Source organism: Lutra lutra, chromosome 4, assembly GCF_902655055.1.
Source record: "Lutra lutra chromosome 4, mLutLut1.2, whole genome shotgun sequence".
Classification (NCBI taxonomy): Eukaryota; Metazoa; Chordata; class Mammalia; order Carnivora; family Mustelidae; genus Lutra; species Lutra lutra.
Window position 1 is genome coordinate 4,994,292 of NC_062281.1, and position 26,894 is coordinate 5,021,185.

At 49.6% G+C, this 26,894-nt stretch overlaps 1 protein-coding gene across 4 annotated transcripts in view; it reads left to right on the forward strand.

Annotated features, from left to right (window-relative positions):
• Positions 1-26,894, forward strand: part of FAM135B (family with sequence similarity 135 member B) — a 272,589-nt gene that overhangs the window by 221,714 nt on the left and 23,981 nt on the right. For all 4 annotated transcript variants that reach the window (XM_047728395.1, XM_047728397.1, XM_047728398.1 and 1 more), the window contains 4 exons: positions 10,665-10,818; positions 11,664-11,713; positions 19,677-19,832; positions 20,583-20,656. In XM_047728395.1, the coding sequence (XP_047584351.1) occupies positions 10,665-10,818; positions 11,664-11,713; positions 19,677-19,832; positions 20,583-20,656 (434 nt within the window). The remainder of the gene's footprint in view (positions 1-10,664; positions 10,819-11,663; positions 11,714-19,676; positions 19,833-20,582; positions 20,657-26,894) is intronic.

Consider the following 26,894-nt stretch of genomic DNA (forward strand, 5'->3'; position numbering starts at 1 on the left):
CAGATAAGGAGGCTTATGAGGAGACACATGGCTGTTTGTACATTTGCTATCAGAACATAGAATCCATGTTCAGTGCTGATCTGTCTGGTCTACCTTCCAAGTTCCCTACCGAGCAAGCCACGTAGAAAGAGCCCACCAGATGTGCCAGGAGGAGAGCCAAGGACCAAATCCACATAAGCAGCCTCATAACCCCTAGTCAGAGAGTAATTACAGATGCTGAGTCTATATCTGCCCTGGTGTTAGTTGAAGGAATTTGATGCCATTCATAATTAAAATCACAGAAGCATAGAATTTGACGCCTTGAAGAGACCATAGTGAACCAGTCCAGCTTCCTCAGTAGAAATGGTTACAATGGTCATCAAGTTCCACTGAGGTGGACCATTCGCTCATCCTGCAGATACGTTGGCGTTTATAGTCTAGGAACTGGCTCGTGGGGATGGGCGTAATGACCGCCTGACCCTTCATACAATGCACAATGAATCCAGCATTTCTGATGACCATTATCTCTGTTCTCACTGTCTTGCCCTCAGTTAGGAAGACTTGGATTCTGGTGAATTTGTCATTATGCCCTATGGGATGAAAGAACATAGCTATGCTATTTTGGAACCCTGGACTTGTCTTTTAGTAATTATGGGATCAAGGGCCGTTTACTTAATCTCCCTGGGATCATTCCACTTTTGTAAGTTTACATTATGATTTCAACTTCCCTGAAGGTTTGGAGGAGGAGATGTAGCAGCTAGTGAGAAGCCAGAATCCTGGAACAGAGCCTCAGCACATGCCTTCCCCTCTCCCCTTGACAAAAGTACTGGCACACATTTGGCACCCTTCTTATGCATCTCTGAGTTCCTGAGAATTGAGTTTTGATGAACATGGTATATCTGACCCTCCATGACCAGATCCCATCTGTCCATCTCCCACCATGTTCTGCTTTTCTCTCCTGGACTCATGTGCCTTAGCAACATAGCATAGGTATGTCATATCTAGTCATAGTTCCCTGACCTTTACTTATTTGTTCACTCTGTGTCTTTTTTTGTGGTGGTTTCTTGCTTGACATGCCCTCTCCTATCCCTTCTCTGCCTACCTAACCATTCATTCAAGATTCAGCTGCAGCGTCATCTTTTCTAGGAAGCCTTCTCTGCTTACACCCTTCCACACACTCAGCATCATACGGTTTCTCCTGGTTTGACACCTACCTGTCATTGTGCACCTGTGTCCCTGGTTCTTCCAACTGGAGGATATGTTCCTCCAGGTGGGGCAGTGCAAGCTAATCTCTGTAGCTCAAGTGTTCATTTATTTTTTTTAAATTTCTTTCTATTTATTTTATATTTTATCTTATTTTTATTACTTTATTTTATTTTATTTTTTCAGTGTTCCAGAATTCATTGTTTATGCACCACACCCAGTGCTCCATGCAATACATGCCCTCTTTCATACCCACCACCAGGCTCACCCAACCTCCCCCCCTGCTCCCCTCCAAAACTCTCAGTTTGTTTCTCAGAGTCCACAGTCTCTCATGCTTCAACTCTCCCTCCAGTTTCCCCCAATTCACTTTTCCTTTCCTTCTCCTAATGTCCTCCATGTTATACCTTATACTCCACAAGTAAGTGAGACCATACAATAATTGACTGTCTCTGTTTGACTTATTTCACTCAGTATAATCTCCTCTAGTCCCATCCATATTGATACAAAAGTTGGGTATTCATCCTTTCTGATGGAGGCATAATACTCCAGAGTGTATATGAACCACATCTTCTTTATCCATTCATCCATTGAAGGGCATCTTGGTTCTTTCCACAGTTTGGCGATTGTGGCCATTGATGCTATGAACATTGGGGTACATATGGCCCTTCTTTTCTCTACATCTGTATTTTGGGGGTAAATACCCAGTAGTGCAATTGTAGGGTCATAGTGCGGGTCTATTTTTAATTTCTTATGGAATCTCCACACTGTTTTCCAAAGTGGCTGCACCAACTTGCATTCCCACCAACAGTGTAAGAGGGTTCCCCTTTCTCCACATCCTCTCCAACACTTGTTGCTTACTGTCTTGTTAATTTTGGCCATTCTAATTGGTGTAATGTGGTATTTCAATGTGGTTTTGATTTGAATTTCCCCGATTTCTAGTGATGATGAACATTTTTTCACGTGTCTGTTAGCCATTTGTATGTCTTCTTTGGAGAAGTGTCTGTTCATGTCTTCTGCCCATTTCTTGATATGATTATCTGTTTTGTGTGTGCTGAGTTTGAGGAGTTCTTTTTTTTTAAGATTTTTTATTTATTTATTTGACAGGCAGATCACAAGTAGGCAGAGAGGCAGGCAGAGAGAAAGGAAGGGAAGCAGGCTCCCCGCTGAGCAGAGAGCCCGACGTGGGGCTCGATCCCAGGACCCTGGGATCATGACCTGAGCCGAAGGCAGCGGCTTTAACCCACTGAGCCACCCAGGCGCCCCAGTTTGAGGAGTTCTTTATAGATCTTAGATATCAGCTCTTTGTGGTGCCATTTATGAATATCTTCTCCCATTCCTTGGGTTGTCTCTTTGTTTTGTGGACTGTTTCCTTTGCTGTGCAGAAGCTTTTCATCTTGACAAAGTCCCAAAAGTTCATTTTCACTTTTGTTTCCTTTGCTTTTGGAGGTGTGTCTTGAAAGAGGTTGCTGTGGCCCATGTCAAAGAGGTTACTGCCTGTGTTCTTCTCTAGGATTCTGATGGATTCCTGCCAAATGTTGAGGTCTTTTATCCATTTTGAGTTTATCTTTGTGTGTAAGAGAATGGTCGAGTTTCATTCTTCTATACATAGCTGTCCAATTTTCCCAGCACCATTTATTGAAGAGACTGTCTTTTTTCCACTGTGTATTTTTTCTTGCTTTGCCAAAGATTAGTTGACCATAGAGTTGCGGGTCCATATCTGGACTCTACTCTGTTCCAGTGGTGTATGTGTCTGGTTTTTTGTGCCAGCACCATGCTGTCTTGGTGATCACAGCTTTGTAGTAAAGCTTGAAATCAGACAATGTGATTCCCCAGTTTTGTTTTCAAAAGATTTTATTTATTTATTTAACAGAGACAGAGAGTAAGCAGAAACAAGGGGAGGGGCAGAGAAAGAGGAAGAAGCAGACTCCCGGCTGAGGAGGCAGTCTGACGTAGGGCTTGATCCCAGGACTGACTCCAGGATCATGACCCAAGCTGAAGGTTGATGCCTAAACCACTGAGGTACACAGGCACCCTTGGAGCTCAAGTGTTTATAGCACAGGGATGGGCGCTCAGGAGGTAGCAGAAACAGAGTAACTGGGATCATGATGATAGCCTGGAGTTGGGCTGACCCTGCTGACTTGGTGAAGAATATAAAGAAACCCAGTGGGGATCTAAATCATAATCATAAACCATGTGAAAATGTAGTTCTCTAAAACCAAGTAGATCTATTTTAGCAGTATATATGCATTTACCGGAAACATCACAGGTGTTAAGGTGGTATGATGGTATGAATTATATACAAGATGGTATGAATTATTCAGGGCCAATGTATCAACTTATTTAATTACTAATGAATTGTTACCTTTTAAAGTTCTAAACAGGTCCAAAATCTCTGGTAATACAGGAATTGGCCAGTTTACTAACGGAAATGCCATGAGTTGCGTCAGTGGCTCTTCATCATGAGTCTTACAGAGTTCTTACCTGTAATAGTGGTAAGACTAAGGCTGCCTGTCTGTTGCACTCTGAGGTAGAGAACTACCCCCCATCACCCTCACTCTTCCCCGTGAGGACAGCTATGTCCCTGTCCAAGGTGTTAGAGCTGGGGAGTAGCAAAGGTCAGACATGACCCTAGACCCTCGGGTCATTCCTGTAATTCCAAGTCCACCGAACTGGAACTCTGTATGGAACTCTGTTGCTTTACCCCACAAAATACAAGTAAAAGAAAACACACATCACAGTGATGTTGAAGCAAGATGAATGAAAATGGTGTCTTTTAAAAAAATTGCTGTTTAAAACAGGTTTATGCACAAGAAAGAAAATAATATTTAGGAATCAGGAATGAAAACAATGGCCTCTGGTCTTCTGAAGCCCTCTGCCCAACGCCAAGCAGCTGTCTTTCTGGGCTCCCTCTGAGGACCAGGCAGTACCGTGTCCACAGTGGGACAGCGTGGACAACAGGGCCGCATCCTCAGAGATCAGATCTGCTGTTGGGTGTGAGGGCTGGAACGCAAGAGCGTCTCCTCTCCATCTGAGTGTTGAGCCAATCCGAAAGGAAGACTATAGACAAACTGGAGCTTAAACTAGGAGAGGACCTCATTACGTCTTTGATCAGGGGGCTCCTGGATCTTGAACTCCAGAATGAACTACACTGGACAGAGGCAGGCCTTCCCAGCAGAGCACCTCCTCCCCCAGGCCTCCACCAGGGCCAAGGGGGATGGAGACAAGCGCCTCCCAGGGCGGGGGAGGGGAGAGGCTATCAAGAAGAAAGACAAGGAAGAACCCAGTTTTTTATCCCCGACTCACCGTGTGTCTGACAAATGGGCAGAGAGGAGCCAGACGTCATGCCGATGGGCACCCGTGCACATGGAAAACAGCAGAGTGGAGAAGCAGGGTTCCACACCCACACGTGCCTCTAGACCCCCTTGCTGGGACCCTCTGTGACTGCTTCCCGCAACGGCCCTTTAGAGAGCTCTGGCAACTCCTCAGTGTCACAACGGGGCACTGCCTCTCTTCCAGCTGTTGCTTTAGTCAGCCGCCTGGACATGTCCCCTATGCGAAGGTAGCTGGGAGTATGCGAATTCTCTCCTGTCCCCGATTCCCAGGAGGGGAGCTACAGGGACAGCGATCACATGGAGGGAGAGAAACACCGAGCCACATTCACTTCTTTCGTGGTCAGAGCCACACAGAGCTGTCTGGTCACTCGGCGGTGACTTGTGTGACCCTTTAGTGCTGGGGGGACATGCAGGGGAGGCAGGCAGCAGGCACATGATACAGAATGGGGACGTGCCTGGACGGGAATGTAACCGAGACCAGGGCCTGTCCACTCCCTCACCGACCCCCAGGTCCTACCTGCTCCCCTCTCTCTTGCTCCAGGAACCATGTGCGCTGCTGGGAAGAGGACAGTCAGGGCAGCTTAGATCAAGTCACATTGATGTGAAATCATCTGTGATCTCTATATTTCAGCTGTTGGGGGGAAAAGGTGTTTGGTGTTCAACCCGCAGCTAATCGCTGCAGCCTATGTGTGGGGGCAGAGAATCAGGCACTGCTCCCCAGGAGGGCAGCGGGCTGGGCCCGACCAGAGGAAAGAATGGAAAGATGAAACTATTTTCCGGGATCCCAGCTAGTGGGATGCAAAGCAAATGCTAGACCAAAGGGGTTTCGATTCTCTTTGGAATGTATAGAGTGGGGTTCCTTTGAAAACCCGGGCCCTAACAGGGATTAGAGGCTTCACCCTTCTGCAAACTGGACATGGAAACACAGGCTCATACTACATAAACCTCCTCCAGCCCAGTTCCCTGTGTAAGCTCAGGGCTGTGAGGCTTCCCGCCCAGCCTGGGTCTGAGCTGTTGACCCAACCCGTGCCCTCAGACCTACAGACGAGTTACCGCTCTGGGGTTCAGTCTCCCAGGCTACAAAACGGGGGCGGGGAGGACATAATTGTACTTGTTTTATAGGGTTGGCGTAAGAATGCAATGATTAATACATGTAGAGCACTTTGACAATGCCTGGCGTGCACAAGGTCAAGTAATAGGCATCAGCTGCTTATTAATATTCTCGTTGTTTCCTCATTGATTAAAAATATGATAATAATGGGAAAAAAACCCCAAACCCTGAATTATCAAGAGGAGGGATCCAGGGACCAAAACATAATACCAGGCACACAGCAGACATCTACTGACTAGTGGCTACTATTAATAGAATTCTAGATGGTGAGGTCTGATAGAGCTCGCATTCCTATTTCAAATAAATACACAGAATATTAAAACCCAATTCCATTTATGTGTTCTCCCACAATCATAACACGGAAGATGTACTGATAGTTCGGTACTGAAATGTGTCTTAACTTCCATGGGCATGTTTGTATTGAATGAAAAGTTACCAGTGCTTACCACGGGCCGGATAAATATCGGATTGTGTACGTATCTCATATAAAGCATAAAAGCATAAATAAGTGTGTTTATATAAAGGACACAAAGCTCCAGAACATGATTTTTGTGTCAATGTAGCAAATTCAAAATTGTGGGAAAACCCACAGTTCTAGGAGGGAGGTGGTGACAGTGACCTGGACTTTCTCCATCCAGGTCCGTGTCTCTTGTGTTCTTCAGACAACAGTCCCCGCCTCCCGCCGGAGGAGGCAGCAGCTCCTTTGTTCATTTATTCTTTCTTTCATCATCAAAATCCTATGTGCTGTTTCAGGTCCAAAGACAAATGACGAACTGCTTCTGCCTTCAGGGTGTTGAGGGAGGTTGGAGACATCGTGGTGGTCCTAGGAGTTGTGTGCAGGACCTGGGAGGAGGGAGAGAGGAAGGAGAAGCTTCATAGAGGAGAGGACGTTTGACCCGAATCTTGGTGGCGAGTTTCAGGCAGCCGGGGGACAGACCCTTAAAAGGAGAAAAGCAACTAGAGCTCTGTTGGGGGCCAGATGCGGCAGAGGAGCTGGACATGTCGGGGGGGACTCCCGGCTTCGAGGGTGATGCCAAGGAGCTCGAGCTCCGTCTTGCAGAGAACGGGCAATGCCGTAAAGTAACTTGCACGTGCTGGGGTTTTGGAAGGAAGGTCAGCCCAGCGCAGTGGGATGCTTGAATCATTAAAGTGAACAGTAAAACTCAAACGAGGGCAGAAGCAAGACACGGTAGAGGCAGAGCCTTCAAGACTTCCTTACGGATTCTGAGGTGAGAAAGAAATTTGGAGTCTGGGAGAATGTCACAGCTGTGGTACATGTTGGGCCAAATGGGGCCACTAAGGACGACCAGAGGAAGAGAAGGATTGGGTCAGGGCGATAGCAATTAGCTCCTGGTAAGCTGCCTCTGACGACAGGTAAGCTGCCCAGCACCCTGGAACAGAGATCCAGAGCCCTGGGCAGGAATTCGATCTGGAGATGTAATGTGACCTGATGGGACCTTCTTCTAGAGGAAGGTCAGCGTTGATGGCAAGCCTGAGTTCTCTGTTGTGTAGTGAAGCAAACCTTCCGAACACCAGTTAAGTACTGAGTGTGACCCAGGCGCTCTCAGGAGCACTTTGGCTGTACTGCTCTCCCCTCTTCCCCTCGGAAACGGACACTTCAAAGGACCGGGGGCCAGCCCAGTCACACCGTTCATGAGTGGTTCACCCATGAGCACAGCGCAGGCCTGCTGGCCTCCAGATTCTTTGTTCTAATCAAACCATGTCCCAGCAGAGCTCCCAGAGAGCTTCCGTTGAGTTAAAACCCATTTTGCGTAGGTTTCTAAGTGGATCGTTGTTGACATTCAAGCCACGTAATCTGTAGACACGTTCCTGGAGGCCATCAATGGGGGCATCTTGTCCCACCCACTGACGTTACCCTGGGACATCGCCCAAGTCTGTGTTCTACCAGAACAGTCCTGCTTGATCCTCAAGAGCCACCGTAAGAAGCCGTGTCATGACTGTGCCCTCCTTACCCCCACTACGTGCCTGCTGTTTGTGGGCTGGGCCCTGGCCTGGAGCTTCCCATCGTGAGTTCAAGCTCAGCCTGGTGTTCTGCAGGTCTGGTGTGAGGCCTGCGTGTCATTGAGCGGGGAGGCGAGGGGAGGGCGGTGCTCAACGCTCCTTTTGTCGTTTGGGGAGATTGTGCTTTTCCGGCTGCCCTGAGCAAGGCCCGAGGGAGTGTGTGGGCTGTTCCCTGCTGGCCCCTGCTGGCTGCTCAAGCCCCTGGAGGTCTTGCACACTTTCTGCAGCAGCTTGCTCACTTTCAGAGAGTTGTGCTGTCGACTCTTATACGAAACACGCTTTGTTTTGTTGATAATAATCTCAAGCCATGCGTGTCTTTCAGGATTTCTCCTGAGGTTACCGTCTTGACTTCGTATTACCTCAATAACCACATTGAACCAATGCTATGGAAATTCCCCAAAGATTACCTTATGTGTCTCTTGAGAAAAATCCATATGATGTTGGTATCTAGTTTTATTTTTCATTGTTTTATTTAGATTCAGTTGGGCCAAACTTGTAGTACAACATCAGTTTCAGATATAACATTCAGTCATTTGTCAGTCAATATGATACCCAGTCTTGTCACATCTAGTTTTAAAAGTCCGAGTTAATATCAGACTCCCAAGATCCCTTGCTTTCACTGGGTCCCAAAGTCTTTTGCATCGGAGGCATCGGTGACAAGAAAATTCCATTGTGAGCAGGTGGCAGGACCAGGAAGCAGGAGGCTCAGGGCCGCTTAAAGCAATCAGATTGGGGGTTCCTAGCTCCTCGATCTGATGCCTTTGTTAACCCCGTCTGCTTTCATTTCTGCCTACGTACAGCTACTGAAGGCCCTGCAGGACTTAAGTTTATGCCTCAGTCAAAGCAGGCAGGCCTGGTGGCACATCTGTCCTCCACCAGGCCCGGTCTCCAGGGCTCCTGTACACGCTGCGAAGGGACTGGCCCCGTTTAGCACCTGAACTGGAGAATCACTTCTTTTGCAGGCCAAGCAGGGTGGCCTTGTACACAGGTCCTTTGATTCTTTGGCCCACAGTCTTTGGACCTATGAAACCGAAATTGGAGTTCTTACAACTTACTACTTGATCCAATCAGAAAGAACTTTTGGGGTGTGATTAGGGACAAAAGCAAGGAACAGAGCCGTCCAGAGCATTTTCCAACTCGTGAGAGCATCTCTGTGTGTGTTTCCAGGACACACATTCATATGTTAAGTGCACGTAAGACATCGATGCCCATACTCATATGGGAGTATTCTAGAAGGATCCACAAGAAATTAATGGAATCTGGGGAATGAGGCACTTTATGTTGTGTTTCCTTTGGTAATATTCAGCTTTTTGCCATATGCATATTCTCATTTTGAAAGTCAGAAGGAGAGCATCTGCTCTGAATGCTGTTTGTTGAACACCAGACAAGGTCAAGGTAATGGGAGTACGTAGACGCTTCGTGAACAGTGACGTAGGTCTGGGGAGTCCCACACACACACCCTGCCGTGCACAGCTCTGCTCGTCCTTCTACAACTGCACTGACTTCTGTTCCTAACATACTAGGAAGGATGAGAAATGCAGGTTTCAGGGGAGTCCCTAGGGAGTGGAGGGTCTACTGAGGGTCTCTCAGTGGCTGCAGTGGTGAATGCCCCTCCCCTCCTCAGACCTGAGACATACATTCCCTCACGTGCCGAGGTTGTTGGTAGCCAGTGGCAATCGACCAAGCCTCTTCCTGGAGATTGCTCTGAGAGCACTGCTGACCAAGGTCACACCTCCTCCCAGGGTAACCCACACTCAGTAATGGTCAGTGCATAGGTGTAGAAACCCGGCCCCTCCTCCAAGGCCACCGGTCCCTGCAGCTCCTGAGCTCCCCGTGGGATGGACTGAGGTCTCTGCTGTGCAGCATGACAGTGTCTTCTTTTTACGGACCTGACTTAGGACCATCTCAGACCTAGGTGACCCCTGCATCACGCTTTCCTGATGTGTAGCACCCTGCCTGACCCACCCATCATGACACCATGATTAGCACAAGTACAACACACCCATGACCGTCCACACTTGTGGCACCATGGGGACTTCAGATGACATATAGATGGCCATTGACCTCTAATAGACCTGTCCTGCCCCTGTGGACCAACTCAGTCCTCTCTGATGGCAGCAAACAAGGAGACCAAATGGGGGCAGGAGCCTGCCACATCACCAGCCCAGGAGAACACGGAGGGGGGAATTGTACCAGCTCCCCATGTGGAGTTTCCTGTGGCAGGAAGGGCAGAGCTTCAGGGGATCATGAAGAGCCATTGGCTTCCTCCCCTCTTGGCTGCATGAGCTCTAGATGGACAGGCAGGGCCCACATCCTTGGAATTCTCCAGCCCAGGACCAGCACCCTCTTCCTCTGCTGCCCAGGCCCCTCCCTGAGGGCTTCCTTTCTCTGCTCCCAAAACCAGTCTGTTCTGAAATTCACCCCAAGACGTCATATCTTCTCCTCTGCCGGGTCTGGGTCTCCAGGTGCACTGTGGACTTGGCCACCTTTCCTTCATCGCACAAACCACATTTGGGTCCAACATCTGCAAGCAGATGCACCTTGACGCCGTACCGTCGCGTTCAGTCTCTCGCCACATGTGCTGTGGTCACCGAGTAGCTAACCTCACCTTTTATAGCTGTATGTCCTCCTACCTCTTGGCATTACCTGTCACTCACCTACCCCCCGCGAGGGTCTCTACAAAGTCCTCCTGTCCCTGCGAGAGGAGACCCTCATGCCCATCCCCATCTTCTGTGGCCAGGGAATGAGAGCTTGTGAGCGGGTCTCCTGAGGCTGTCCCAGACCTTCCAGGTCGGTGCCATCCTCCTCCTCCTCATTGGTATTATTACTCTGAATATTGCTCTTGTTATTATTTGAACATAAACACATAAGACAGAGGCTCGGCCGATGGCAGGATTTTCCCCACATGGAGAGGTGGGGGAGGGACTCGAGTTCTCTCTCCCCTGGGATTGCGAACCCCCGACTGCTGTTCTCAGGGATGCCCGTGTGCATCGCATCGGTGTCCATCCCACCCACAGGGGAGCTTCTACGTGCCGTCCGAGAACTGCATGCAGCACGCACACCGGTGGCATCGGGAGCTGTGCTGTCTGCTCCTGCGCGCCTACGGGGGACTCCGCGCCTACTTCCTGGCCATCATGCGGGACATCCCGGAGCTGCCGCACATGGAGCTGGGTAAGGGGCTGCGCCCAGGGGACGCCTCAAGCTGGCGGCCCACCTGCCCACTTTGGGGCCAGATTTGAGAAAGCCTGTGATTCTGTCAGCATCCCAGTGATGGGTGCCATCCCAGGTATGTTTTCTGTGTGTTACCTCGTTCTCGCAGGAGGGAATTTTGGGCGCATGTGCGTATGCGGGAAGAAAAGGCAGGAGCACCCTGAGGCCCGTGCACTCATGCGTTCATTCCCCCAGCAGGCATTTACTGAACACCCGCTGCACGTCTGCCACTCTTGTGCACAACGACAAGTTGCTTGGGAAGGGAAAATAGTTACAAGATTGCAACTGACAAGAGTGGAAAACCCTAAAGAATATACATATATTCTATGTATACTCTTCATCTATTCACAGATACATGCTTGTATATATCTTTTATACATATTATATATATATGTATGTATATATATATACATACATATGTATATTTAATCTGCATGATTCTAGAAACCTTTTAGCAGCCATCATCTGTGCGTGCACATACCTGCAAAAACACAAAAGAATGTGGGTCCCATTTGAGCCACACAAAGTGCTGTGTGAGCATGGGGGCCTTCTGTTCCTCAGAAAAGCATCCATGAGATGATGCTGACCATTATCTAGTGTGGGGCCACGTGGCCCCAGATCAGGCTTACCCTTCTTGTAAATATGACCCCTTTAGGAAGTTAGACTAGAAAGGAGGCGAGTCCTCGGGAGCTGTGTTTCTTTCTGTGACTTTAAGGCCCACTTAAATGTATGCTTCTTTAGTGCAGTTAGCAACCGCAGCATTTCAGCACGTGCGCATTTTATCGTGCTTCTTTTTTTCTTCCTAGAGTCCCTTGCTGTGGAGGAAACGCTCTCTCAGCTGTGCTCAGATCTACAGGTAATTAAAAAAATTCACCCTGTGGGAGGACAGGGTGGGTGCGACGCAGGGCCGGTGTAGGTCCCAGCTTGATGTAGGAAAGAGAGATGAAAGCACAGGGCATGTCAGCTCACTCCAGACCTGAAACTGAAGAGATACTCTGCCGCTCTGTGTTATTCTTCATTATTAAGTATCCACTAGACCCCTCTTGTATGTCTAGCTCTCCGCTAGATGTTCTGGAAGAAATAAACATGTTCACAGGTCTCTGTCCCTGGAGCTGACACTACATTTATCTATTACTCATCCATTTAACAAAATGTATTGACTACCAACCCTGTGCGTCCCCTGGAGGGAGATGGAGACCTTGCACCTGTGCCCGGGCGGCCTTGGCCATGGCAGGAGACTAGCAGTGCCATGACGCCGATGAAAGAAACATCAGCTAGATGTTTGCTAGAAATTCATGGCGCCTCCATGAAGAATACATGCTTAAATAGATACTTGGCAAGTGCACGCTGCTCTTATTTGCAGTCTCTGAAACATTCTCCCATCCCGCTGCGTGGATGGTCTGGGTGGGTTGTGCACACCCTCCTTATATAGTGAGAGGCAAATGAAGATGGAAACCAGCGTGACAGTCAGGCTTGGTGACACGCTCGTCAGTGCCAGCCGCTGGACTCAGAAGACTGTCTCATTGCGAAGTGACATCGTTGTCTCACACCAGGGTTTTCCACCCTTGCTGCACAGTGGCAACACATTTGGGACTTCTAAGTGCCCCAAATGTACTTCAGCCTTGGTCCCATCTACACCAGGTGAGACAGCATATTGGGGAATGGAGCTCAGGCATTTGTACTCAGTGCATCTGCCCCGCTGGATCGAAACCACAGTGAGATACCAGCTCGCACCTGTTAGAGTGGCTGTTACCAAAAAAATGAGAGACATCCAGTGCTGGTGAGGATGTGGGGGAAAGGGAATGCTCACACACCGTTGCTGGGAGTGGAAACTGGAGCCACACTGTGGGAGATGGTATGGAGGCTCTTCCGACATTTAAAAATACAACCACCCGAGGGTCCAGCAGTTTCGCTACTTGAGTATGTATCTGAGGAAATGAGATCACTATCTTGAAGAGATGTCTTCATCCCCGTGTTCACTGCAGCGTCATTTATGATAGCCAAGGCACGGGAATGACCTGGGCATGGATAAATGCCCAGGATAATGAATAAGGAAAATGTGACATATCTGTACAGTGGACTACTGCTCGGCCATAAGAAGAAGGAAATCTAGCCGTTTGCAACAACATGGATGGATCCTGAAGGCATCGTGCTAAGTGTAGTAAAGTCAGACAAAGACAGGTAACACATGATCTCCCTTACATGTGGAATAGAAGACAAAAACGTAACTCGTAGGAGCAGAGGACAGATCAGTGCTCGCCAGAGGGTGGGGAAGTGGGTGAAGGTGGTCAAAAGGTATGAGCTTCCAGCTAGAAAAGGAAAGAGTTCTGGGAGCAGGACACGCAGTGGGGGACTAAAGTTAGCAATACCGTGCTGTGTGATTAAAAGTGACTAGGAGTATAGATCTTAAAAGTTCTCATCACAGGAAAACATTTTAAGTCTGGGACATGGTGGGTATGTTAGTGAACCCTACTGTGGTGATCATTTCACAATAGATGCATTTATCAGGTCATGATGTCGTGCCCCTTAAAGGGACATAATGTTATATGACTAATGTTATATCTCAGTCAAACTGGAAGAAAAAAATGTAGAAAGAAGCTCCCCAGACCAGTATACTGTGCAGCCAGGGCTGAGAACCCCCGTGTTAGAGCTATAGTCAGGGAAACTCCGTGTTGCCGTGCACAGACGGCGGCCCAGTGGGAAGGCAGGGGCAGAGCAGGAGCCCAGTGCCTGGGTCGGGGAGGGTCTAGGGTGGAGGGGCCCTCTGAAGTGAGCCCTGAAGAAAGGGTGGGGTCCTCAAGGAGTCACATGACAGGCAGTGCTCCTGATAAAGGTGGGGACATGTGAGGGGCACAAGATGGCTGCAGAGTGTGGAAGGGGAACATACGGGCGGCCGAGGACTTGGATGCCAGTGTGTGGAGCATCTGCTCTCTAAACCCGCAGGCGGTGGAGGCCGTGCACTGCGTCCAGCTTAGCTGACCACAGGGCCGGATACTCCAGGAGCCGCAGCTCCCCCTTCTTCCCCAGAGGGCACCCAGGGCAGCGTTCCCTTGGAAAAGCCCACAGGCTTTGCCGGTTCAAGTCCAGCCTCTGCCCCTTCTGCACATTAGCTGCGGGATCCCAGATGTGCGATTTAGGATCTCGGTGGCCTCGGAGTTCTCATATGTGTGTCGTGGCTGTTGTGAGGAGACCAGGAGAGCGCACACGAGAGGACCCTGTTGAGCTCATGGCTCATGGCTCACAGGTCTGCGGTGCAAAGCTGGCCTCACCCTCCGGGGCTGGCCTGGCTTAGGCCCAGTCCCTCCCACCCTGGTTTTAGCTCAGCGTCCCAAGGAGAAGCTGTTGCCTCCATAAGCCATCGACAATTGAGTTTTTGCAGTTGGAAGAAAAAACACTGTTAGTGGCTGTTACTCACCCCACCCACTGTCTCACTTGGTGCTCCCAGCGTGAGGAGCAGGCAGACATGGGGTGGCCTGTGGGTTCTCCCCTGGTTGCTGTGCCTCTCTCACTCAGGTTCCCAGAACCTTCTCTCTGAAACCCAGGAAGACAGGCTGGCCCGCGGTGCTCTCACTGGAGCCTCCCCACCTGCAGGACCAAGGAGAGCCAGCACTGACCCAATGCATGCTCTGGTCCAGGCGCAGGTTAAATGCTTGTCCTGTTGTCTCTCCTCCGGTCTCCCCATATCCATGGAGATTTCGCCTTTATGGAAGCGCTTGGCTGGGGCACCCAGGGAGTGGTGGAGGGAAGCAGGGCGCACACCCCCAGACTGCACAGTGCCCAGGCCACTGCCTCAGTTTCCCGCTGTGCTGCTCTCCTTAGGGCAGGCCGGGGGCTGCTTCCTGCTTAGACCCCCCTCAGTGGTGACTGGGTTGGGGGACTGTGCAAGGGATGGGGCATCCTGACATGTTGCAAAAGTGGTCACGTGAGAGCCAGGGAGATGGGGCTTGAATTCCTTACCTACTCACCATGTGACTTTGCACAAGTTGCTTAAGCTTTTCAGACCTTGATGTCCGTATCTGTAAAATGGGGATAAAATGGCTTGGTTTTTATTAAGTTCTTTTTCTCTGGCTACCGACTGGCTGCTGGTTTTATGGGCGTGGCGTGCGTTTCCCCATGGAATGGATAGGGCGGTTCTATGGAGGGAGGGATCCCGTTGTCCTCAGGTCAGGAAGAATCGGGGCTCACCTCGCAAAGGGTGGTGGAACAGGGTCCTCTGGCTTGTCACTTCCCTGGACATGAAGGGTTCCTGGTGCCACACTCGCCCCACGGGGAATGTGGTTAAAAGGCCGCGTTGCTCTTGTCTTCATGACCACATAGGGACAGTGTTTCGGTGGGAACTACCGTAGAGAGTTGATTCATTTCCGCATGAAGGAGGGCCCTGGGTTAGGCCTCTGCAGAGACCCCTTCCCTTGGGGGCACACAGCCGAGGGGGTGACTCTTTCACTCTCCAACTTCCAGCACCTAGAAGCGTTCCTTCTGGGAGCGGATGAATGCATTAATGGGTCACAGAATGCTATATGCCACCAAAGGTGAGGAAGCCAGTGACCCTGCAGCAGCTGTCGTCACCCCAAGGCTATTGGTTCATGTGCAGAAGGGGCGGGAGTCGGCGTGCGGAGTCGGCGTGCTCATTCGCTGATCTGACCAGGCCCCGTGCATTGCTGCCCCATTGCACCCCAAGGAGGAGAAGTGGCCAGAGTCCATGTGGGCCCCAGAGAGCAGTCCTGAGGATATGTGCTGGCTGCCCACATCGGACTGGTCATGTCCCCTTCTGGGTGGCTGGTTTCCCACATGCGGAGGGCCATTCTGAGGGGGAAATGAGCTCCCACATGTACACAGTCTCACTGTCCCAGTGCACCTCGCTGGCCGGGGGAGGGGGGCTGCAGATGCGGACACAGACATGTGCATGGCTATGGGGACCCAGGAGGACATGTCACTGGCTCGCTCTGTGGGGCAGATGCTAGTGGACCCCAGAGGGGAGGCTGCTTGGGAGAGAAAGTCTCATCGCCTCCAGTAAGAGGCAGTGGAGGCAATGGTGGAGGCAAGACTGGGGGAGCCCCAGTGGCGAGGCGTGCGTGTGCACCAGTGAGCAGGGCTCTTGGGGAGGCAGGGGGACACTGGGACTCTGAGGGGGGGCCTGCATGCTCTGCATGGTGCACAGCTTGGACTCACCCCCAGGTGACAGGGATGTAGGTGGGACAGTGACAAGCTTGCTGGGAGTTTTGTGGAGGAGGAGTGTGTGTCTTGAGGCAGGAAAGGGTGGCTAATTCCATTTATAGCCAAAATAATGACAATGCTGGCTTCCACCTGCTGGATTCTGGCTCCCTCCTTCAGGCCTCCCAGGAGCCCTGAGAATACAAGGGACACACAGATGTGTCCCCATTCATTTTACCACAGTGGACTCTGAAGGGTGGCTTCCTTAAAACCTCTGAACCACTAAGGGCTGGGCTTGGGGGCTACTGCTGTTTTGATGATCTGGTCCCTATAGGGGCTCCAGTGAGAACTCAGGCCGGCAATGAATCGGTCTGAGATAGCTCGTGAAAAGCCCATGAACGGTTGCCTTCCTCCTCTGGCGCCGTCCCCCAAGCTACTGGGATACTGCCCTGGTTTTGAGTGATTGGCCTAATTTTGTACAGTGCAATCAAATTAGCCCACTGATGCAGGGACCGATGGGTGATGGGGAGGGAACCTGGGAGTGGGGCTGAGCTTCTGCCCACTCTATTGTTCGCTAAAGAGCTGCCCTGACGCTCATAGCGAAAGGAACAGAGCCCCCTCCCCAGCACCCCCAAAGGGCACGCAAAACCCACCAAACTGTTGGAGGCAGGACATCGCCACCTAGTGGCCGGCCACACCATAGGGAAACTTCCATCTAAGGGGATAGATGATGGGGGGCTGGCTGAGTGGGGGTCTGCGTGGAAATGTTTGTGTGATTTAAAAGAAGTTGAAAACATAGAGTTTTGTAGTCATGGAGCAATTTGCATGTATCTTTGTTCCAAGTGAATCCTATAAACACTTATTAAACACCTACTGTATGTCGGTCCCTCTGCTCACTGCTGGGAATACAATGGAGACATGGTTCCCGGGACTAGGGGCCCCAGGAGGAAGAGGCTTGCTCAGAAGCTGCCAGTAGAGTCAGGGCTCGAGCGGGGGTTGTAAGGGGAGAGGTGCCCGGCTCTCCGGGAGGCTAACCTAGAAGGGGACAGAGTGTGCCAGGTGGCAGGGAAGGAGTGAACCAGGGAGCATGGTTAGAGGTGGATGAGAAGCACGGCAGGGGTGGCCGAGCTGCATGGCTGAGCATTCCTCAGACAGCTTCACTTGAAAGAGCATCGGGTCCAGTTGTGTCCTCGTTCGCGTGAAGGGCTTCTCCTTGGTCCTGTGTGAGAAGCCCCTCCGTGCCCATCATCTGCAGTTACAAAGACGCCCAGGCATCTGTGAGAGGCAAAGAGTCCTCTTGTGGCCTAATTAGAAGCTTCTTTAACCTTATTTGGAGCCATTTCTGTAATCAACGAGGGGAAAAACATCATTCTCCCAAGACACATTCAATGCAGCTTTGTTTTCTCCCCTTTCACTGGGGCGGCTGAGCTCAGAATTCACGCTGTGCTTGCTGGTTCCACTGCGGTGATGCTGGGGGAGCTGTGGGGGCCGGAGCGAGCTGCCCAGCGAGGGATGTCAGTTACTAGGCCTGGGGTGTCTCTCTTTGATGCAGAGTCACCAGATTTCTCAATGAAGAGTTACCCAACCCCTACAACTTGTCCACCATCTTGTGGTTACTGGGAAAATGGAGAAGCTCAGAATGCAGGCAGGGGAGGGTTGTAGGAACGGTGTCTGGCCAGTGGTGCATTGAGAATGGTGTGTGCAGGGTTAAATTGACTTCAAGGACAGGGAGGTTAGACTTACCCTTGGAGCAAAGTAGACATTTCTGAAGAATCTTCAGAGACCAGGGGGACTACACTGGCTCCTTAAACCATCCCCTGGTGGGGAGCAGACATGCCCAGGGTGGTGAAAAGAGGGAGAAGGGAGGCTGGAAGATGAAAGGTGAAGGACTTCCAAGGAGGCTGTGCAGTCTGGTCGGAGCCTGATACTTGGAAGGAGCTGGATGCATCCAGGCCACAGTGAGCAAGTTGTGTGTCTGGGGCAGGGCGTGCCAAAGGTAAGGCAGGCCACGGCATCAGGAGTGAAATGGAGCCAAGCACAGACACAGGTGTTTGGTGTTCATTAGCGAGGGTACCTGGTAAAGAGGGGCCAGTTCTGGTCCACCCAGAAACCTCGCATTCTAGCCTAGAGGTTTTCCAGGGGCTGATCATGTCCCCCACTCTCTCCAGCACATTGCTCAGTTTTCTGCCTCTGAACACCTTTGGCCACAGACTGTAAGGCTGAACCAAGAGTGGGTAGTCCCAGTTTGACCCCTGCCTCCCAGCAGAGCTGGTGCAGGAAGTGAACCTTCCATCAGAAGGAAGCAGGACCTTTCTCTCACTTTGGAGCTGGTGTATCATCAAAGACTGACCTTTCCTCTTGGAAGAAGGAGCTCGGAGATGCCCCACTTGGTGGATGCCCTATACCTGGCAGCCAGTCCTTAATCATTAAATACCAGTCCCCAAGAACTAAAGAATCTTACCAGGTGCCACATTCGTCCTTCCCTCTTTTTCTTCCTCTTAGATCGATACCTCACTCTAGCCCACCTGCCTTCCTCTAGCATCAGCCTTTAGTCTGAGAATAGCAAAAGGAATTCTACATTTGTAAGCAAGACTTCAAACTTACTTTTCCTGTTATTACATCCAATAAGTGGCCATTTGCTTCACATACCTGTTTTACTGATGAGGAAACTGAGACACGGAGCAGGGAAGGAGAGCAGAGATGGCCTTGAAATGGCTGGTGTGGTCTATCCCCGATATGTCTTCCATGACAGAGAAACCCCCACTACTCCCCGCTGTTAACTCACCTTCCTATTGCCTCTGCCCATGGAGGCTCCCTGCCAGCAGAGACCCTCCTTTACTCATCTTTGTGTCCCCATTTATTCAAAATATGTGTCTGGGGCATGGAAGGGCTTGTTACTAAATGGTGGGCTTACCACTCAGTGTCTGGCTTTGACACCTGTGTCCCTGCCACTCCTCTGAGACTTGATCTCCCCTCCAGAAGCAAAGTCAGCCCCATCCCCAGCAGATAACCTCCCAGTTCTAAACTGAAGCTATCCAAAGCTTCCCCCCAGAGGCTCTAGGCCCTCTCTAGGCTGGCATCTTCCAAGCTGTAGTTCAGGCAACCCAAGATCCCCCCCCTCGAAGCTATTTGGAGTGATGGTGAGAAGATGGTGGGAACACTATTGAGCACCACCCTCCCACTCCCCTCCTGCAAATCACCTAACTAGTTAGATGCTCGGGTTATAAACACATTAGCATCCCACAGGAAGGATTTTCAACACCTACAATGGAAAGGCAGTGTGGTGCTGTGGGTCTTTGGTTAGACAGCGGGACACCTGAACCCAGCTCTGTGTGGCCTTGGCAGGGCTGCTGAATCCCTCTGATTCTCATTTTGTTTTTTCTGTGAAGTAATGTCCAGTAACTCTACTAAAGGGTAGCGGTGGGCATGAAATGGTGGGGGGGCGGTTTACACACACAATGCTTAGCGTTCTACCTGCCATATAACAGCCCCGAAGACGTAGATACTGTCCTGATTGTAGAGGACTGAGCCCAGAGTGTAATGTGATGCAGAGTCCAGAGGAAGGAGAGACTCACTGACAGCAGGGAAGTCGGCAAAGGCTTCAGGAGGAAGCCTGCAGTAGCCTCACAGGGACGAGGTCCTTCACTACCACCATTTTGCCTCTCCAGATGTTGAACAATCCCGAGAAGATAGCTGAGCAGATAAGTAAGGATCTCGCCTGGCTCACTTCCCACCTGATGGCTCTGTGGACCCAGTTCCTCGACACGGTGACCCTACACTCCCAGGTGACCTCTTATCTCACCCAGCAACATCACACCTTGAGGGTAAGGGTCAAGTGGTGTAAATCCTCTAGTCGTGTGCCAGTGGCCCCTTGACGGAGCTTTGCAACAATTAGTTCGGGGGGTTAACTTTGGGGTTAACTTCTGTAGCCGTGACCACCGGTCCTGGCTCCACCGGGAGCTCATGGTGAGACTTTATGAGCTGGCTCAGCCTCTGAAACCTTCACCTCTGCCATTCATAAAATACCTGCCTTGGCTACCGGACGGCAGCATGAGGGATGCTGCAAGTACTCTGGAAGTGTTTTCGGAGAAGTGTTTTCAAATGCAAGATGTTGTTCTTGGTGTATTTCTTTGCCACGGGTTAGGAGCATCTGGACGGTACTGATGCTTCATAGATGTCGGTCTCCCCACTTGCAGCAGGAAGACCAGATGTCCGGGTCTGCCCAGGACGGGGTGGCTATGCTTACGTGGCTGGCTTTGCAAATTCCGTTTCCTCTGCATTTACTTACGGTCATGGTTTTCAAGTGTCTTCTTCTAGTAGAAGAAGTAAGACCCACCTAAACAAGTTATAGAAAACTCTGGAAGAATGGATTCGTAAATATGCGTTAAACTGTGTCCATAAGCCAGCTTTGGGCCAAGAGAGGACACCTGTGGAAAGACTTGTTTCAGACGCTCTGGGTGCTGGGCTCAGCTGTCCTTTGTCAATTTCCCTTTAGAAAATCCTTTGTCTGTTTCCCTTTGGGTGGAAAATACCCACCCCGTGAATTAAACTGTTCATGTGATCTTATTCCTCAGGTCCGAAGGTTTTCTGAGGCCTTCTTTTATATGGAGCACCAAAAGCTGGCTGTCCTGACCTTTCAGGAGAATCTGTAAGTAGCCGATGGCATGCCCACGTCACGCTGTCGAAGTGGCCACCCAAGACATTCTCTTTCAAAGGCCCCTCTTTCCTCCGTCTCTGACTGCGAAGGAGAGAAGTCTTTCCACTTCCGCACATTCTAGCTGCATTCTCTGTGCAGGCGGGAGTCAGACGAATTGCAGAGGCGGGAGCTGGCAGGTGGCAGAGAAGGTCAATAGCCAAAGTTTTCTTTTGTTGAATGTTATTATGGTTCTATAGACAGAATCAAGACTTGCTAGGTCCCTGAAGACATCTGTGCTGAGTCTTCTTTGTGAAATGAATTAGAAGCAGGTGGTGTGGTCACAAGCTATGTCAGAAAAAACCCCCAGAATTCGCTGGAGACTTTGCAATATCTTCGAAACACATTTAGCATAAGAATGAAGACGGAACTACCTAATTAGGAGGACTGATGAATTTCTTAGTCCGCCTTCCTCCAAAATTTCAGAAACAATGAAAACATGCTAAAAAAGTCAGAGGGTTAACAAAAAATGAGGTCATTGTCTTGTAGATCTCCCCCGTGGGCGGGAATGGATGGGTCCCTCCAAGATGGTCTGGCCTTGGCTACCCGAGTTCAAGGGGTTCTTTTTGTTTCTGAACGATATGTTCACCCCAAAGAATAAATGTGGATGGAGTGATGTTTGAGACCGCCTGGTAATTCCTGTAGGAGAAGCATTTCAGGGTCATCTGTCACATAAGACAGACCAGAAGACCTTTTCACCCTCTGCTTTACATCCTCCTTTTCCTTCTCTCCACACTTCATCTGGTTGGAAAACTAGGAGACAATTACAGTTTGCTTCATGGAATCTGACATTGAAGGGTGGGAAGGCTCCAAGAAAAACACATCTATGGTAAAAATAGCTTGTCTGGAACTGGGTAGTCCTTCGTCTTCATTCATTCCACCCAGCAACTAAAATCAAAAGGGTTAGTGTGACAAGTGTGAGCAGAACTGTGAGGGCCACTGAGCGACATGCTCCAAGTCAGGATGCTTGCAGGAACCTGCTTCCTGGGTTTCCACAGTAGGCGAACCCCCGATTGCTGGGCGTGCTGTGTTCCCCAGGAGCGTGGGCACACATGGAGGGGACAGACACAGAGGCAGATCCTCTTCCAGAAGGTTTTTGTTGAGATGCTGACCACTCAAGTTCAGAGGATATGTTACTTGGCCGACTTGGGTTCAAAATCCTACTCTTCCATTGGGCTACAGCAGGTCCTTGAGAAAGTGCTGTTCTGTTGATGTTTTTTTTTCTGTTAGGTGTTAGAAATGTTAGGTGATGACTCATACGTTACACAAGTGTTGATTGTGCATGTAAACACTGTGACACCACAGGGAACACATTAAAGACGCTGTCCTTGCGGGTCTCTCATTCTAGGGCAGAAACAGGCAAGACGTAAATCGAATTATCTCGGGTAGCGAAAAGTAAAGAAAAGGAAATCAAAGTGAGGACACAGAACATGACGGGAAAGGATATGACCAGTGTCCCCATGAATGTTGAAGGACGAGCTCTCAGAGAAACAAACATCTTGGGTCTGTAGCGTTTGCTTATTTCTGCTTCCACAGCGGTCACTGTCATGCTGCCAAGATGCCATCTCTGCACACAGGGCTGGAAAGAGATGTGAGCAGTTGGCTCTTGCAAGCTGATGGGAGCACCTCCCATGACACTGGGTGTGCGATAAGGACTGTTTCAGCCAAAGTGCTGGGAGAGAGTCTCTCTGAGGATGGGACATTTGAGTAGAGACTGGGGTTATATCAGCCAGACCTTGATAGGAAAGAAGACCAGTCAGAGAAAAGCTGGTGTCGAGGCTGCTCTACAGGAATACGGAGTGTTTGGGGAGCAGCTGGAAGACAAGTGTAGCTATAGGATGGAGTGAGCAGGAAGGAGAGGGGAGGGAGGCAGGACCAGGGAAGTGGGTAGGGACCAGCCGCTGTGGGACCTTATGGACCAGGACACAGAATTCAGACTTTGCACCATGACGGTTATGATTAAGGCCTTTTAAAAAAGCCAACAAATAGTATGGTGGAAAGATTGATCTCAAACTTACGTACATGGTTTGAAATCTCGGTCCTGGAACTTACAAGGTTTATGACATCAGACCAGTTCCTACTCCTCCTTCGGTGGCTGCTTAGACGTAACAAGGAGAGTCCTTCTTTCAACAGATGTCCACTCAGTGCTGACTATGGGCCCGACACTCTTCCGGGCATTAGGTAACCAGCAGTGACCAAGACAGACAAATCCGATATCTCATGGGGCTTCTATTTTAAGAGCAGGAGGCACATAAATAAATAACTATGATACACACACACAGTAAGTAGCAATGAGAAATAGGTCAGTGTGGTAAGGATGGAGAATGCATTTCCTTTGAGCTGTCACAGGAGGGTCCCTGAGAAGATGACATGTGGCCAGAGGTCTGAAGCAGGTACGAACTGAGCCCTGCAAATTCGCAGGAGACCAGAACACCTGTCTCATAGAGCAGCTGTAGAAAAACTGAGTAGTGCCCACCAGTGGATTTTAACCTGTAAGGTCAGGCGTACACAAGGTTAGAAGCAATATTATTCAGGAGGAAGTAAACTTTTACTTAGGTCATTAAGAGTAAGAGGTATAGAACCGAAAGGGGCATTTTATGTCAGATTGAGAAAGTTACAGGAGGGAAGGGACAAAATGCTATGAATGGGGTTTCATCTAGATTGAGGCAGCGAGCCGGTGTGAGGCCAGCTAGCAAGTGTGCACTGGCATGGGTGTACCCACCTGGGGGTCGGAGCTGGAGAGGGAAGGTGTGTGTAGGAGACAGAGCTATCCCCCCAAATCAGGATGGACAAATGGACATACAAGGTGGTTCCAGTGACATTCATCTATCAAGACCATCACGTCCAAGTCCCATCTCCTTCAAGCTCAAAGCAGATTATATTTCGCGAACAGTGGGGCACAGTCATTTAGTACACTGCGACATCCATGTCATGGGTTTGAGACAGCACTTCTACATGAAATAGGATAAGTTGGGAGAGATGGAGTAGGGAGTACCAGTAGGACGTGTTTCGGAAACTCTTGCTTCGGTGTGTGTTTCGGTGTGTGTTTCGGAGCATGTGGTGGTACTGGGTGGCCGTGTAGCATGGAGGCTGTTTCTTGCCGTGGATCACAGTATTTTAAATGCAGTGTCGCAGTGTTTGGAACTAGTTTAGAACTGGCTCGTAGCAAGTGTGTGTTTGATTGTCTCTCTCTTCTGCTTTCCCCGTGTCTAGCCTGTGCTCTTCACACAGAAAGGAGGGGCTCGGTTGAGAGCTTCTCGAATGACTGCATGCAGAAGTGTTCATGTGCCGGAAGACCCATTCTGGGGATCTAACCCCTGTAACCATGACAGTTGATTGATCACTCTGTCTTTTAGGTTCTTCTGTTGTAATAAGTATAATGCTAATTTTTAAAAAATCACTTACTCTATAAGACACTATGTCTATAGTGTTGAACACACGGGGCACCCTCCCTGCCTTCCTGGTGCTGTATCTGTGGAGATGCCTCGGGTAAGAAGTCCAGCTAAGTGCTCTCCTGTGTTGCTCATTGAATGCCCTTGCTAACTCTGTGAGCTAGAAACTGTATCCGTACTTCACTAAAGAAGAGACTGGGAAAACCTCGGCTCAGAGAGGTTAGGTAACTTATCTTAGACCACACAGCAAGCATGTGATGCACACACAGATCCGCTAGGTCCAAATCCCACACTCCTAGCATCCTTATTGTGTATCGTATATAGCTGTGATTCCTCTGTATAGTGGTGAACCGTTACCCTAAGAAGCTGAATCTGGACTTCTCAGCCTCCAAAATGGAAGTGTCTGTGTGTTGTTGGCTGTACTCCCGGAGTCAGGGAAATGAATAGGTGATGTCCTGGGCCCTGGGAGCTCCAGGTAGCAGGTCTCTAGCACTTGTCTTCGTCCCCTGAAATGTTATGCCTGCTGCCTAGCATCTCCCCAGTTCCCCACGCAGCCCCTGGCCACCACTCTTTTATTTTTTTGACTCTGTATTTGACTATTTTCGATTCCTTCTGTAAATGGATTCACACAGTATTTGTCCTCATAAGGCCGACTTCTTTTGGCTTTGCATCATGTTCTCAAGGTTTGTCCACATTGTCACTGAGGACAAGGTTTCTTCTTTTTTTAAGGCTGAATGATAATATCCCATCGTTCTGCGTTTTCTTTATCCTTTTTCTCTTCACGGACACTTAACGTGTCTCCATAGCCAAGCTGTTGTGACTAGAGCTCCTGTGCACGTGGGAGGGCACGGATCTCTTAGAGACCCTAATTTCCATGCTTTTGGATAAATACCCAGAAGCAGGATTGCCAGATCGTATGGTGCTTCTATTTTTAGATTTCTGCAGGACTTCCATCCGGTTTCCGCAGCAGCTGCGACGCTTTGTGTCCTCACCAGCAGTGTCCAAGAGCTCCAATGTTTCTACATCCTCACCAACGCTTGCTTTTTCTTGGTTTTAAGAATAGCCATCCTAGGTGTGAGGTGACCAAATTGTGTACGTGCTCTAGAATTTTTAGTCATTTGTTTAAACACATCCTCACCATTGTTTTAGGTACTCGATCACATTCACAAAGTCCCAAAGTCAAGAAGCCACCTTCTGGCAGTAGGTCATTGGCTGCATAAGGAAACCCGGACCAGACTCTCCAGCACCTCTCCTGCTGGGCGGTGGTTCCTTGATGAATCACCTGATTTATCCATGACTGTGAGATCTATAGGTCCAGAACCAAGTCTCCATCCAGGAGGTGTCTGCCCTTGTCTGGGGCCAGGTCCTCCACCTATGGGTGTCCAGTCAGCGAGTGTACTAGTTTAATAAACTAAAAACTGGACCACAAGTTCCAAGTTCAGATGATAGCTAGGAAGCGTAGGATTGATTGCAGCAAAACTCCATTTAAATATTGAGGGAGGGGCGCCTGGGTGGCTCAGTGGGTTAAGCCTCTGCCTTCGGCTTAGGTCATGATCTCAGGGTCCTGGGATCGAGCCCCACATTGGGCTCTTTGCTCAGCGGGGAGTCTGCTTCTCCCTCTCTCTCTCTGCCTGCCTCTCTGCCTACTTGTGATCTCTCTCTCTGTCAAATAAATAAATACAATCTTTAAAAATAAATAAATAAATATTGAGGGAAAGGTTCACAATATTAGGAAGCTGCTACAGGCTTCATGGCTTTGAGGAAGAGCATAAACACATTGCTTTCCCTTTTCCTTCTTTTTTAGAGATAGGCGGGGTGGAGAGCAAGGGGGAGGGGCACACAAGTTGTGTGCCTGCTCTCACCAGCCCGAGATCCAAGCCAAAACCAAGAGTCAGCCACTTAACTGACTGGGCCGCCCAGACGTCTCACCTCGCTTGTCCTTCTTGATCATAGGTTAAAATGCGGTTGAAAAGTAAGAAAGAGATGAAATAGTCATATTTCATATGTATATTCAAAATACACAAACAAAGTATCCTATGTGCATTCAATATATTTGTTCCCAGGAGCGCAGAATGAGAATTTTCCCTAGGCTTGTGTGCAGTTCTGCCACTATGAGCAGTTCTGTGGGAGCAGGTGACCTGCATGGCTGAGGAGTGATGTGGGGGCGTCCAGAGGTCGGGCTGCTCTAAAAGCAGTGACAGTCAGGCAGACAGACAAACAGAAGCTAGCTAGGTATGTGCAATTCTCCCGGACTCACCAGCCCGATAAGGCTTCTCCTCTGGTTTAAGAGTGATGGAGCTGAAACGGGGAATGATGGAACGTGAACATTCCTCCTTCGTGGGAGGATATTAACTCCTTCTGCAGGGACTTGAGAGGGGAGTAAACGTCTCCTACCATCCCATCTTTGGAATGATGATTACTGATGATTTCAAGCTCCGCAGTCCAATTCCTACTGGTGGAAGGGGGTTTGACTTATGAAGGAAGAATATGGGGCATTTTAAAATCCCGCATGGAGGAATCAAAACTCATGGTTCCTGAGCTAGGGGCACTTACATGCTAATGCAGGATGCTGGTGTCCACACAGTAAGCAATGATGCAAGAAAAACAAAAACAAAACAAAACAAAAAAAAACAAAACAAAAATCTTAAATGGTCCTTAATACAAATGCCACAACGTAGGATTCGGACCCTAAATGCTATAAGAGATTAGAAAAGCAAGAGTAGAGGATACAGAGCTTGAAGTTTTTCCTTCTAAGTACTAATTTAAGATTCCTAGCCATTTAGAAGCTCAGCTCCTGTTGC